This window comes from Belonocnema kinseyi, chromosome 6, assembly GCF_010883055.1.
Source record: "Belonocnema kinseyi isolate 2016_QV_RU_SX_M_011 chromosome 6, B_treatae_v1, whole genome shotgun sequence".
NCBI lineage: Eukaryota > Metazoa > Arthropoda > Insecta > Hymenoptera > Cynipidae > Belonocnema > Belonocnema kinseyi.
The window spans coordinates 91,418,926-91,434,606 of NC_046662.1; the positions used below are offsets into that span (position 1 = coordinate 91,418,926).

At 31.9% G+C, this 15,681-nt stretch overlaps 1 protein-coding gene across 9 annotated transcripts in view; it reads right to left on the reverse strand.

The window, feature by feature from the left end:
• Positions 1-15,681, reverse strand: part of LOC117174131 (broad-complex core protein) — a 69,549-nt gene that overhangs the window by 47,396 nt on the left and 6,472 nt on the right. For 6 of the 9 annotated variants that reach the window (XM_033362922.1, XM_033362926.1, XM_033362925.1 and 3 more), the window contains exons 2-3: positions 13,615-13,816; positions 1,718-1,921 (exon numbers count right to left, since the gene is read on the reverse strand). In XM_033362922.1, coding sequence (XP_033218813.1) covers positions 1,718-1,921; positions 13,615-13,800 — 390 coding nt within the window. In that variant the 5' untranslated portion in view covers positions 13,801-13,816. The remainder of the gene's footprint in view (positions 1-1,717; positions 1,922-13,614; positions 13,817-15,681) is intronic. The other 3 variants (XM_033362923.1, XM_033362924.1, XM_033362920.1) reach the window with 1 other exon arrangement.

Here is a 15,681-nt window from a genome sequence, read left to right on the forward strand (position 1 = left end):
ATACCAAATAAAAGTACCAATTGCTTCAGATCCTTAGATAAGAGACTCAAATTTTCTACCAATAATAGAGAACTTTTGTTACCCTCAACTTATACTTTTTTATACTTTTAGATCAGCAACATTAAGTTCTAAAAAGTACATTGCTTCTTTTCTTTTGCTCATACAACGCAATTCAAATACAATCTATCTATACTATAAAATACAGTCTTAAATAATATAATTTGCATAGTTTTTAAAAGAAGTCTGTTGTGGGTACCAGGTTCCTAGAAGATGGGGCACTTGACATATTTACACATAATCAACGTTTATTACATTCTAAAATTTTCAGAACTTTCATATATATGAATTTTATTATGCAAATATCAAACTATAATGGTAAGAAATGCTTTTATCATCTACGGTACTTTAATGTTGCTTCGAATTATATATGAAGGATTTAATGTTATAAGAATTGAGGCGATAACAGGTGAAACGAATATTTGAACTAATTTTATTTTGTTAAATAATATGTCTTTTTTATTTCAAGGTAAAAAATATTGGCCACATGGATTATCCTTATTTACATGACCTATGCCAATCATGGATGAGATTAAGAGACAACAAATTAGAGATAAGACAAAACAATTCGGCTAAGCCAATAGCATTCAAGCTCGATAATTTATCGATTTTTATAAATATTCACTATCGAAAATACCTATTAAAAAGAATATTCCTATCCATTATGTACAAAATTAATCGAGAGCTGATAGCTTTATTTCAATAAAAAAAAATATAAAATATAAATAAAAAAATTTTCAAAAAACAAAACTAAAAATGATCTGACCTTTTTTTTAAAAATGTTTGAAAGAAATGATAAATAACTCATCAAATATGCTATATCATTGCGTTTAAGGAAATAATCATTTAATGAAAGTTAAGATAATTCTTTAAAGGTGATAACATTATCTGAAGGCTTCATCGTCACGTTGAAATGTTGGATCAGAATAATGCAAAACTATTTCAGTTCTTCAAAATGTTTTATGAAATTTAATAAAAGTTTTACTGAATGACATGGAACTTAGAGGAAAATAATATTCTTAAATAATAATGAATCAACCTGTCTTGTTTGTAATTAGGGTAAATGAGTTGTGTAAGAAACATTCGAGGTTTTGCTGACTATTGAATGAAGAAGCACGTATTTCGTAAGTCAACATAACGTCATCAAACAATAAAGAATTAAAATACAGTTTATGTTTCCATAAGTGAAATTGCATAGTTTTGAAAGGAGTTTAAATTTATATTATTTCCTCGAGCTCGTTCTGTTTAATAATGGAGTATGAAAATAATTTTAAATTGCTTTGATGCACCAAGAAGATATTTATCTGTAAAAAAGAAAGCCTTGCACTTTTGACGACCTAAAAAATCTACCTGCAGATGAAAGTACATATTGATTTGAAAGAAAACGAGTTTTAAATAGCTTTAAGTCAATTCTACAGGCCACATGTTTTAAGGAAATACTAAAGAAGCTTGTTTTTTTAGCATTTCATTTTTGCAGATTATTGAGGAGGAAAAAAGATAGATTTGTATTCTAATCTTTTTTGTGGAAATAAAAATTATCTGATAAAAAGGAGAACATTTAAAGCTAATAACTACAATGTAAAAAATGTTGAGAAATACAATAAAAGTAATAATTTCTATATATAATGAAGAGTAATTTATGAAAAAAGTTGATGCATACATTCGTCCTTACCTCATCCCTGTCACTTTGATCAGCCTGTTGCGTGAGTCCTGACACCCTGAGGACTTCGGCAGTTTTAAGAAAGCTACTAAGAGAGCGTTGATGAACATTTACTTCACCATGGTAGATAAATTCCACCAGTGCATGCAAATCGCTAAATGCAACATCTTGAAGTACTATCACCGGGTGTTTACACGGTGTGCTCTGTAACATAAAGATAAAAACGCTCAAGACACTGAAATCAGGACACTATAAATCACAATCGACGTATGAAAGAAAGCTTCCTGCTTTCGTTATGAAAAGAATGAGTACATTCATAATTTATTTTCTCCTTTCATTTTTATTTCCTTACTTGATTTCACTTGAAAACAAATAATCACTAACTGTTAATACTGACATCTATACACTGAAAAAAATAATTCGTAGCACCAAGTGAATGCATTTACTTGAATCCTATTTCTTAGCATCAAGAAAATATTCTTTAACAGAAGTAATTTTTATTTAAACCAGGCATATATCTTTTGTTGATCTAAAAAAATCAATTCTTTGGCTATATTCTCTTGACTGAAATACATATTTCTTACATTTAAGAAAATGATTTCCTTAATTCAAAAGGTCTAGATTCGTCGAAATGTGATGTGTCTTTCAAAGAAATATATATTTGATTCAAAGAGTTCGATTTTTTTAACTGATTCGGGACACGTTTGAATCAATAATTTTTCCATACCTGAATCAAAAATTTAGGTTTATTTTATAGCAATGGAGCATTTATTCAGATGAAAAAGGTATTGTGTTTACATAAACTCTTGTTTCTTCAGTGGAAGAAAATATTTCATTTGATTACTAGAATTACAATTATTCATGACAAATACACATTTATTCCAACGAAGAAATCATTTTTTAAAGTCATAAACTTAACAATTTGGTTTCATTTGTTTCAATTGAATACTTCTTTAGATTAAAGAAATATATTGTTAAATTAAATATCCATGTTTTTGATCTAAAGAAATATTTCTTTGGTATTTATGGCGAGGTTGAAATACAGTTTTCCGTCTTAAAATTTTCATGTCACGTTAGCGTCGTGGTCAACGCTGTGGACTTTACAATCGATCGACCCAAGTTCAACTCCTGCTGGGGGTGGATTTTTCATCGAATTTGTTTGTTTGAGGGTTCATCAAGATTTAAAATTATGTGATTTGTTTAAATTAAATATGTATATTAATAACAATGATAATTATGATTTCGGTTAAAAGAAATCCAGTTGCTTATTTAGGAAAATATGTATACTACAATTGAAGAACTAATTACTTTATTGCACTCGCGCATTGTCTAGGGCAAAGAAATATTTTTTTTAATCAAGAGATATATTTTTGTGCTTCAAATATTCAGACATTTTCTGTGGGAAGATAGTTTCTTGAGCCTATAAAATATTTGCTTGACCTTAAAATATATTTCTTTCCTTCAATTCATAATTCATCCCTATTTTCAGTGTAATATTGAAATATATTTTGACAATCATAAGTGAAGTTTCAAGCATTTTTATCGCTCTGATTTAATAGAAAATGTTTTATGCTCTGAATCAGCTAAGACAGATAAAATATAAAATATTTTTAAGCCTTAATTCCAGAAGTAGGTAGGGGCGAAAAGACATATTTTTTTTTTACTTTGAGGTGGTCCACATTTTTAATTTGATAGCCCGATTACCCACAAAAAGGTACAGATGAAAAAAATTATCGTATGTTCACCCATCCAATTTAAAGCTGAAAATAACGAATAATAACAAATTATCTCTTATTGTAGCACGAATTCAATTTTTAGTGGATGAAAAAGGTTCTACTAACTAGTTTTACAACTATAATCATTCTCCGAAAATCATGCAACAACAAAATAACTTGTGCATTTTAAACTGTCCTTAATCTTGAAGAAAGGTGAAAATCATGTATTCACTTGAGTGAATTATATTATTTTTATCTACAACGATTTGTTATTGATGGAAAAGTTTCTTAAGGTCACTAATTACAGCTATATATTTTCTCCAAAACCGACAAAAGAATTCTTATATATCGCAAATTGTCATTAAATTATATAAATCATTTCAAAACATAATTTTCGACTATTTAGGACTGTTTTTGTACATACTTTAATTTAAGAGAGTTATAAAACATTTCTGAATCGTTGTACTTTTAATGTGTAATCATGATATTTCACTGTTACAAGTTATTTCTGCTAACGCTTACATACACGGGGCATTATTTCACTAGTGCTCTTAATGAAATAAAAGTTTTTGAATTAAACTAGAACATTGAAAAAATGAACACTTATTGGAAGATAGTTTTCAGAAAAAAATATTTTTCACTTAGGAAAATATTTCCCGAGGGGATAAATATTTTACTTTTTGTGTGAGTACACTACCTGTTTTGGCTATCTGTGTATCTTTCAATTAAAAAAATAATGCTTTGTACAACAGCTTTAACAGGATTCACCCACCGCCGCTCCCCGGAAAATATTGATCAGGTTGACAATTATTTTTCCCATAAACAACCACCTAATAGGTCTATAGTCTCTTCGGAGAAATTTGATTTTTTAGTGAGAATAATTGAAAAGTAATACTCCATGTATGCAAGTATTAGAAATAATGTATAACAGTAACATCTTGCACACCAAGTGTATAATGATTTAGAAATAACTTTAATTATATTAAACTAAAATATATACAAAAAGAAATCTTAAATAATAAAAAAATCATGATTTTATGTAATTTATTTAAGTATAATGACAATTTAAGTTATGCTGGAATTTGTTTCTTGCCAAATAGCATTCGGAAGATAATTACAGGTGCAGGCATTACCTTTGAGAAATTTTTTCATCAATATAAACATCGTTAACAATAAGAAAAATATCATTTGATCAAATAAAACATTACTCTTCTCCTTTTTCCAATTTTAATGTCAATTTATGACGTATTGGGATTTTTAAATTGTTGCATAGTGTTCCGAGGATGATTATAGTTTTAAATACTAAAAAATTGATTTCTTAATGTTTTAACAAAAATTTGCTATTAGTCATTATCTTTGGCTTTATCATGGATACGCCAACATAAGATATATTTTGTTTACCTGCAACCTTTTCTCGAAAATCTGGATACTAAAATACATCTTTTGTATTCCTTCTCAATTACGAAAAAAATACCTTTTTCACTCTGCCCTAATAAGCAATCAAATAGGTTTCAATATTTTTATGCTTTAGATTTGTTTTATGCTCACGCATCAGCACGGCAGGCTTCCCAGCAGGAGGCCTGGGTTCGATTCCTGTGACGGTACAAATGCAATTTTTCTATGTACTTCTACCGGAGCTTTGGTGGTTTGAACCTACCTTGAATTGTAGGTCTCCTTAAAAGGGGCTAGTTACCTTCCACGGAAAATGTTCGATTCAGAGGGAAAAATTGCTTGTGGGTCACTAATCTACTTTGAGAAGACTCGGAAAAAAGTTAGCGATCTCCTTGCGATGGGGCTACATGACGAGGGTTTGATCGCTCAGTGGTTGCTGGTCCGTTTTGAGAAATGAACGCACACGCATGCATCTACATAAGTGACGAAGCTAGTGCGCCTAATTTATGCAATAATCCACTTAAACCTAACCGTCTAGGCAGCAGAGTAGCCATGGGGAAGGCTTGGGGTGCTCGAGCCTCCCCCTCCCCCCAAAGTAAGTATTTTTATTATTCAATTCCTTTTTCCGCCACTCGTTGCCTAAACATAAACCCGAAGTCCCACCCGAAAAAGTCGAAGCCCCTCACCCTTTTTTGTAAAGAAATCCTGGCTACGCTCCTGCGTCTAGGTACACGTCCTGGCTGAAGGAAGCTACCGAATGGCAGGGCGTATTAGGCTCGCTTTGTCGTGCAAAGTGGTCCACATAATTCACTGTGCAATGGGGTACGACTAGCACCTAATAGGTATGTTTCCAGAACATTCGAAACAAAGAAATCCACCGAGATCTAAACTCGCACTGTTAAAAATGTTTGCAATTTTAATATACATTTACTATACATTTGTATAGTAAATCTAAGAACTCGGTGTATGAAATAGTTATTAAGAGGCTGCGTAGTAAATTTAATATATATGTATATTGATCAATTCTTAGAAGAGCCAGGTAATTCCACTTTAAGCAAATTAAAAATAATTTTTGAAGTAATGTTCAATTCTAAAGCATTATATTTGTTTCTCGTTCAACATAAATTAAACTGGGTTTCAAGTGGATAAGTTCAATTAAATACATAATTAAGACACGTAACCTAAAAGCAGCAGTACTCAAGTACAAATTCTGACATTGGCAGTGAATTTGGATGAAAACCCCACCCGGACGTTGCACTTTGATTATAAATAACAATTTAGTCGGTGAATTGTACACTGTTAAAAATATTTGGAGTTCTACCACACATCTACCAGAATTCTGCAATACAAGCTTAAGGTAAAATTGCAACCATGGTATTGAAATGACGAAATTGCAATACATGTATTGTAAGTGTTGTAAATCGTGAAGTCATCGTCCAGCATTCCAATGCATGTATTAGAGCGTTTGTAAGACGAAAATTGTGCACAAGTAAATTATCAACAGCCAAAATTTCTTAAAATGGTGAATCAACGATCCGGGTACACCGGGTCGAGTGCCAGGTAGTTCAATACGTATTCTACGAGAACTGTTACAAAATTAAAATTTTGTGAATAATGAAAACAGTTCCAAATGGTTAGTCGTTGACCCGGGTGCACCAGGTCGCTCCCCAGGTATCTTAACACGTATTCTACGAGAACTTTTTCAAAATTTAGATTGTTTCAACAGCCAAAATAACTAAAAATTGTGAGTCGACGATCCGGGTGAATTAGGTCGAGCACCACGTAGTTTAATACGTATTCGACGAGAATTTTTTCAAAATTTAGATTGTTCAAACAGACAAAATTACTAAAAATTGTGAGCCGGCGATCCAGATGCACTGGGTCGCGCCCCAGGTATCTTAGCACGTATTCTTCGAGAACTTTTTCCAATTTTATATTTTGCGTATAATAAAAACAGTTCCAAATGGTCAGTCGACGACTCGGGCGCACCAGGTCGCGCCCCAGGTAGTTTAGCACGTATTCTACGAGAACTCTTTCAGAATTTAGACTGTTCCAAAAGCCAAAATTGCTAAAAATTGTGAGTCGATGATCCGGGTACATCAGATCGAGCACCAGGTAGTATACAATACGTATTCTACGAGAACGTTAAAAAAATTTTAATTTGCGAATAATGAAAAAAAATTCAAATGGTTAGTCGACGACTTGGGAGCACCAGGTCGCGCCCCAGGTCGTCTCTAATTTTTAGTAATTTTAGCCGTTGAAATAATTTAACTTTTGAAAAAGTTCTGGCAGAATACGTGCTAAACTACCTGAGGAGCGACCTAGTTCACCCGGAATACCGATTCACCATTTATAATTGTTTTCATTATTCACAAATTCTTTTTTTTTAAGTTCTCGTAGAATACGTATTATACTACCTGGTGCTCGATCGGGTGCACCCGGATCGTCGACTCATAATTTTTACTAATTTTAGCTGTTGAAATAATCTAAAATTTTAAAAAGTTTTCGTAGAATACGTACTAAGCTACCTGGGGCGCGACCTGGTGCACCCGGGTCGTCGAATCACCATTTGGAATTGTTTTTATTATTGACGAAATTAAAATTTTTAAAAAGTTCTCGTACAAAACGTTTTAAACTACCTTGTGTTCGACCTGGAGCACCCGGATCGTCGACACACAATTTTTAGTCATTTTGGCTGTTCAAACAATCTAAATTTTGAAAAAGTTCTCGTATAATACGTACTAAGATGCCTGGGGCGCGACCTGGTGCACGCGTGTCGCCGACTGACCATTTAGAATCGTTTTCATCATTGACGAAATTTAAATTCTTAAAAAAGTTCTCATAGAATACGTATTATATTTCCTGGTGCCCGATCTGTTGTACCCGAATTGTCGACTCACAATTTTTAATCATTTTAGCAGTTGAAACAATCTAAAATTTGGGAAAGTTCTCGTAGAATACGTACTGAGATACCTGGGGCGCGACCTCATGCACCCGGATCGTCGAATTACCATTTGGAATTGTTTTCATTATTGACGAAATTAATTTTTGTTTGAGTTCTCGTAGAAAATGTTTTAAACTACCTTGTGTTCGACCTGGAGCACCCGGATCGTCGACGCATAATTTTTAGTAATTTTGGCTGTTGAAACAATCTAAATTTTGAAAAAGTTCTCGTAGAATACGTGATAAGATACCAGGGGCGCGACCTGGTGTAACCGAATCGTCGACTGACCATTTGGAATTGTTTTCATTATTCACAAAATTTACATTTTTTAAATTTTTTCGTAGAATAAGTATTATACTACCTGGTGCTCGACCTGGTGCAAACTTTTTTCTCGCGGGCAGAAATTTGCTTGCCAGGAACAAGTGTTCTCAGAAATGATTTACATTTGTTGTTCTAATTTTTCTCTTCAACAGGCGTCGAGATATCCAGCTACTAGACTTGTAATATAACATTCCAAGACATGCAAGGTAGTATACCAATGCCAGAATTTGGAAACTACAACATTGTGCACTGCAGCGTTACCTTGCGTTTCGGAAATTAACTTCTAATACATGTAGTGGAAGTTTCCAACAGAAATTTTAACAGTGTAGGTTATTATTTTAGTTTTAAATATTTGACAACATATGAATACATTCAAGAACTTTCAACTTGTATACACTCTATTTTACTATTCATGTATATTATTTTACAATATAATGGTATATTAAATTTACTACACGTATATGCATATTGCTTCCATTACATTTATAGTAAAATTACTATAGAAATTTTTAACAGTGCGGTAAATGTGCCCAGATTCGGTATACTTCCTTGAGAATAAGCACGGATGTGAAACAATGGGCGTTATAGTCCCGCCAACATTAAAACAGACCGACCAATTGAAATGAATAAAAATGTTTAAGTTTGTAGACTTAACTGGGTACATGCAAATATAATTAAACATACATGATCTTTTTTAACAGTATAAAAATTTGGCACAATTCATATTTAACTTTTAAATAAAGGTGAGATAAGTCTAATGAAAAATATGGCGACCATACAAACATAATCCTATATCCTATCATACTAATTAATTCGGACTATTGTTGAACTAAGATCATGTCATACCTAATTGATTACTAGGGAGCGTTTTCATGAGCATAAAATTATATAATTACCAAAAAACTAACTATTTTTATAGTTGTTGCAAAAAATTACGTTAATTAAGCTAGGACTCGAGTAAGTATGACATGGACTTAAAGAACAAATTTTCTTTTTTTCTTGACAATTGTTCGTGGCTTCAATAGTACATTAATATTTCAGTGATAAAAATTAGCCTATGTTAAAAAACAAAACTATTATCCAATCATATTGATTTATTGTATTAGTGGTTATCCATACCTTGCGCAAGGGTTATAAACTGTATGCACATTGGCGAATGAAATCGCTAACTCGCCCTCCTCCTTAAAAACCTTATAGTGAAATAGAATAGTGAAATCTAATAACAAAATTGATTAATATGTTCAATTGAAGAATAATATTCTGGAAAGAAAATCAAAGTACACGTTACGCTTAAAATTGATATGTCCTACTGCTTATATATGTTCTTAACCCCACTCTCCATTTACCCGCTTTTCATGTTTGGATACTATGATAGAGTATATGTATAACACTACCGAATGCGCTTATTTATATTATTCTTGAATTCGAGCTATTAATTAATTCTATTATAAAAATTCACTAGATAATAAAAAAAATATAATGATATATTTTTTATTTTATAGCTTTAGGTGAATTTCAATTCATTGCAAGTCTCTAAAATTATTTCTAAGGAAAAGGCAGCATCTGCAAGAAACTAGTAGTAAATACCCAGGAGGAACAATTGTATGTGGTTTATAGACATTACAAAAAAATCTGTTTAACTGTCATCTGTTTTATGAAAAAACTGTATAAAACAAATGAAAACTATATATAATATTTCCCACTTAGTATAATTTTGCCACCTGGGTACACTATCTAGGAAACTACTGCTTGAACTGGAGGCAGAATTCTACCCAAGAAGGTCATAACTACAACCGAAAACCATTATAATTTGATTACTGCCTTTTCCCGTAGAAATGCTATGGAATTTTGTCAGTATCTGCATTTTTACGTAGGAATGAACAACTTTTCTTAATTATTTTTTTTGTAAATTCGTATAATTGAATAATTAAATATCTTTACAGTTAAACAGAATAGGAAAAGCCAGAAACAAATGGTTCCATCAGTTATCTCCGTTGGCTGATTTAGTGGCCATTGCGTCTTTCCATTAAGAAGCAGTTTTGTGAAAACTCAACGAATTTATATATTCAGTCTGATTTTGAGTTTCAAGTGGTGAGTGATGTCACCACTTTTGGGTTGAAAATCAAGGCGGTGCGGGGGGGGGGGGGGGCTACTAGTATCAGGGAGAGGGGTGGACAAATGAATTTCGGACACAGCTGTGTACATTTTATTTTCTAATTATAAGGTATAATTTTATGAAGTTTTAAGGCTTTGAATTTTGAAATTCGACAACGAAACAGAAGACATTGAAAGAATTCAATTTTTTCTTCTTCTTTGTCAAGAATTTAAAATTGACATTCTCTCATTTCCAGGACCCCGCGCTTTGAAGTTTCACCTCCCTAGAGGTGGCACCGTGGCAACTCACCCCTTCCAACTCAAAATTAGATTGAAGAACTAAAAGTCTTCGGATTTTTGCAAGAATTATCTGGAAAATCGTGTTTTGAATAGATAAAACTAGTTTTCACTTAATTCAAACGGCAACAGATACGTGACATTTAGCACAGACTTTATGAATTTCATAAAAAAATAAAAATAAAAAAGACCAAGACAGATAAGATAACAGGCGTCGTCTATAAATGAGGTCACGCTATTAATTATAATTTTTACCCCACCTTCATTTTAATTAACATTGTATCCATACAGAAAAATCCTCAGAATGTATCCCTCCCACCCCCCAAATGCGTGAGTCTTTTATGGATGCTACCACAGGGCAGATCCCTCTTATGATTTGTCAAGGCCTAAATTTTTATTTTCTGATTTAACTATGATTATTACAATAACAATTTTTCGCTATAACCTCCTTTATTTATAGTCGAATTTACGCAGCCAGATCCGGCAGATACTTTCCTTGCCGGATTTTTTTTACTGGGCTTCGATCATAAATGACGTCACACATTTTGTATCGTTGGATCTTTGTCACATTAGCGTGACATTCTTCATGGACTAAGCCCTGCCAAGAAAATTCACAACACATTTTAGAGAGAAAAATTTTGTTCTTTGATTTTTTCTCGAAATTTTTGAATATGTATATCAAAGAACAACGAGTGGCTGTTTCTTCCCAGTCCTCTTGCATTTTCGTCTTTCTTGTCTAAAAACAAAGATTGTAGGGTCACAACTCTACTCACCCCTACCTTTTTTCATACTAGCCCTTTTAGCAAACACAATGGCCCCGAAGAATTCTCGAATCTACATTTCTCTACACATACGTATTGCAAGTTTTGACCAAGAAAATTAGTTTTTTTGGATACTTTATTAGCCATATTAGTAATTAGTGTATTAAAGTACATTGACGTACGAGATTTCAAAAATATCGGAGGCATGCGTTTTCGAAACATCACCCCGGAACTTACTTCTGAGCAAGAATGTAAACTACAGGTACATTCCCATTTCACTACGCAGACTGACAATTTATTGTTTTCCCATTGTGCAATGATTTAATCCACTTTTGAATCAAAATTTGACACCTCGGAATTCAATGTATTATTATCATATCATCAGCTCAAATAAATTCAATTGCTATTCATTTATTGAATTTTTTACACATGTTCCTGTAAAGAAATTAAGGTTTTAATATTTATCACCATAGAATTAAGCATATAAATGTACTTAAATATTCAAAATTTTTAATTAATTCACCCTAAAGAAATAAATTATACTGAAATATTACATTTTTTTAAGAACTATTCGGTTATTATAGGATTTTGATATATATTTTACAATTCAAGATATTATTATTAAAAAAAAATTACTGATACTACAAATGTTCCTTTTTTCTGTTAAATGGTTTAGTTTGTTTATAAAATAAATAAAAATATATTTCAGATGATTTTCTTAATGATTCATGTACAGTGAAAATCTTCAATAGCCCTCCCTTCTTTAGCCTTTTCGAAAATTGACGCCGCGCCGCATGTTGGTGTGAAAGAGCTGCACGGGGTACGCGGGACCTGCGGCTGTCACTCAGACGGGCAGTCAGGCGTGAACAAACAAAAGCGGAGCAGGCTATAATGAGTTCGTTGCCATCCAAGGTCAGCCCCGAAATCGGAGCTATAGAAGAGTTTCACTGTACTATTTTTATTGATAATACTTGGGAAGGTTAAATTGTGCGAAGTCCACCGTTATTTCAATTCGAGTATTAAATGCACGTGTAACGCATTTTTTTAATTTTAATTTTTGAGTTGATTTTAAGTGTAACTCTAATCCGGGTATCAAAAACTACAAAATATCCCAATGTGGGACAATTCGACAGAAATTTATTTCCTATGGATTTAGTACGGGGATTTTAACGCAGAATGCACTTGAATTATTTAGCCTTACAACTTCTTGATCATCAAATACAGATTTTAAAGCAATCTGATAAAAAAATTTATTTCTTATGAGTTTCATTATTTATCATGTAACTTAAATTTAAAATTTTATTTCAATCGGTGGATGAGTGTAAATGTAAAATCTAAGCTTTATAATAAAAGAATGACTTTTAATGTCCTTATTTTTCAGAAATAGTATACGATTTAATCGACTTTCGTTTTTATATTTTCGTGGTTACATGATTTTTTTTTAATGTACACGGAAAATGAGGTACAGCCAAACCAGCAGTATATATCCTTGATCTAGATACAAAATATTAGAAACGAACCAGCGTTAATGGTAAAGTTATATATTAAAGCAGGTAGTTGCAGCAAAATTTATTAAGTATTATTACTAATGAATTACATATATTAATTGTAAAATAATGATATTATATAGCTAACTTAAGAAGGAATAATTAAGGATTAATTTTGACAGAGGTATGAAATGTGTAATTGCTTAACAATTTAACTTATAATAAAACAGATTCTAACGGTCTGTTTGAAATTAAAATCAGTGGAATTAATAAACTAATTAAAAAAAATGTGTAACCTTTTAAAGGAAGTATCTGAATGTCTCGAAATTCGGGATTGGTAGTCAAATATTTTTCGCAAGATTGGCTAGTCTTCTCGAACTGCCGGGACTACTAGTTAATCCCCTTTTTCGAGTTTCGCTAATTTTCCATGATAATTAGACGCAGCTTTTTCAAAATTGGATAAAACTCATTTTGTACGTGAAGTTTGGATTTTGTCTGACATTCGAAAAACATGACGAAATATGGCTAATTTAAATATATGAAAATCCTTAACTTGAGACTAAAGATTTTTTTCGTGCGCAAAAAGTATGGTTTTTTGAATTTATTAAATTCTTGTCTTTTTTATAAAAATTTATACTTATTAGTCTTGGAATTTCTGAGTTTGAATAAAGGAGACATGTCATTATTGCATTATAGCATGAACTAAAGTTTACTTACATAAAAAAACGAACTTTTCTAATTCACAGCTAAATCCATTTATAGGATCGTATTTTGAAAAAACACTGGCCGGGGATTGGAAATGAGAATAAATTCAAGTAAAGAAAATTGAAAAGGAAGTGCATCAAGGCCTTGAGATATTTCAGGTGAAGGTAATTTAAACACGCACCTTAAGTAGCTCTCGAAAGTACGGACTGCAGGCAGAGAGAACAACGCGATGTGCTTTGAGACTCTTGCCATCGCAAGCCAATGTGACGTCCACGAAATCCTCATCATCTCGCAGGTTTTCAAATGCCGAAGTAATGCTGCTCTGGTAATTATTCCATCGCAGGCAGAAGTGTTGCGTATCTACCATCGTTATGTCTATTCACCTGAAAACATACAAAAAAATTCATATTATACTTGCATAATTTGCTATTCAATGTATATCATATAAAAATAAAATACATATTTCTTGAGTCCATACTGTGGCTGATATGAAAATAAAAACTGAGCGAAATTTAGATAAATTTTTCTAGGCATATGACAAATCCTGATAAGGTGGTGCAAAGACTCTGATAAATTGAGATAAAGCTTATTGCGAAATATACCACTTGCATAAAGTTGTATAGGGAATGCTTCAGTTGTAGTCTAAAGTTATTTTTAGCGTTTCGTTCATCGTCAATTTATTTTTTAAGCAACTGATAAACCAGGGAGAAGGGTAATAATGAAATTATATTGAAGACTGAATTTTAAATTGTCTAAGTGGAAAGTTTTCTAAAGAGCGCATCATTTCCTCAATAAAAAATGGCAAACTTGTAAAATATTCTAAAGATTTTCAAAAAGGGCGGAGAGCGTTAAAAAGTTGCTTTACATTAGAATGTCATTAGCGAAACTTTTTATGTTAGATAACTTGTGAACTTTGGCCGTGCTAATTAACGAGTTTTGCTTAGTCGTAAATTTAATTCGCAGTGAGATAAAATTTCGTGCTCGGTCCGATCTAGAAGGCAATTATTAGGACGATGGAAATTTGGTTGCGTGGATTCTATAGAAAGCTTGTTCTAAAAACTGCACTCGACTGCGTTTTTTCTCTCAATCTGCAAAAAAATTAGGTCGTCACTCTGGAGCCATGCCAGAACGCACGATTAAATAATATTCTCCGTTGCTTATAAAAGTGCAAGCATTAAAGTATGCTGATAGTGCTATCTTGGTAAAAAGATAAAAAAATTCTTAAAACAAATTTACAGACCAGTCTCTCTTAAATTTAAGTGTCCGGATATTTTCACGAAAACTTTAGCTACAATTTTATATTTTAAATGATTTTCAACAAATAGTTCTCTTTGAATAATATCTAGTAAAACTAAGAAGGAGAGCAGTTACTACAGAAAGTTTAATAAATTAGTTTTAATAGAGAGTGGAATTTTTTATTCTAAAAGCCTTATCTGGTATGATAGGCTATAGCGAACAGAATGAAATCAAAACTATAGTTTACTCAAGAAGAAGAGATAGGTCAAGATAAAATTTCTTAAGCTCGTTGGTCGGTTTTAATAATCAAGAGGGACTATTTAGGCTGTCTGTCGTGAATTCCCATCTCTAATCTAAACATGAAGTCTTATTTACGATTAAAGAGATTAGGAGTATGAATTATTCTAAGAAATGTCCTGAACTCTTATTACTGACATTAAATAATTTTCCAAACTAAAAAGAAAGCTTAGAAATTCAACAATATTTTATTTAGATTTTAATTTTCCATCAATGTTAATGAGTTAAAATATTGTAAAAAAATGTTTAGAAATATTCTCGCTCAGCTGGATATCAACCCAATGTTTCCCGATTGCCGATCGGTTGCTCTAAGACCTAAGCTACTAGAGAGATTGTAAAATACTGCTTCTTTGTTATTAGTTTAGATATGTAACTACTAAAATGGTGGTTTTAACGAACTAAATAGTTACAAACGTTAATGCAACGACTACGTCAGCTAATACAAATTTGAGGAAAACTCTTAATACTAAAAATGAAAAAGCATTAAAAATCTAGATGTTCATTCAAAATATTATGATGATGAAAAGCGTTTCAATTAATACTATATTTAATAATAAGCCTCTAGAATTAAGTAGGGATTCTTCATTAAATTTTTGGTATTCTGTTTTCAAAACTTTTTATTATTCGATTAAGTCTGACACAGAGAATTTATTTAATTAAAACTAGTTATAAATCTTCAAAATTGAGATTGTAGATAATAGTCCAAACAGTAATA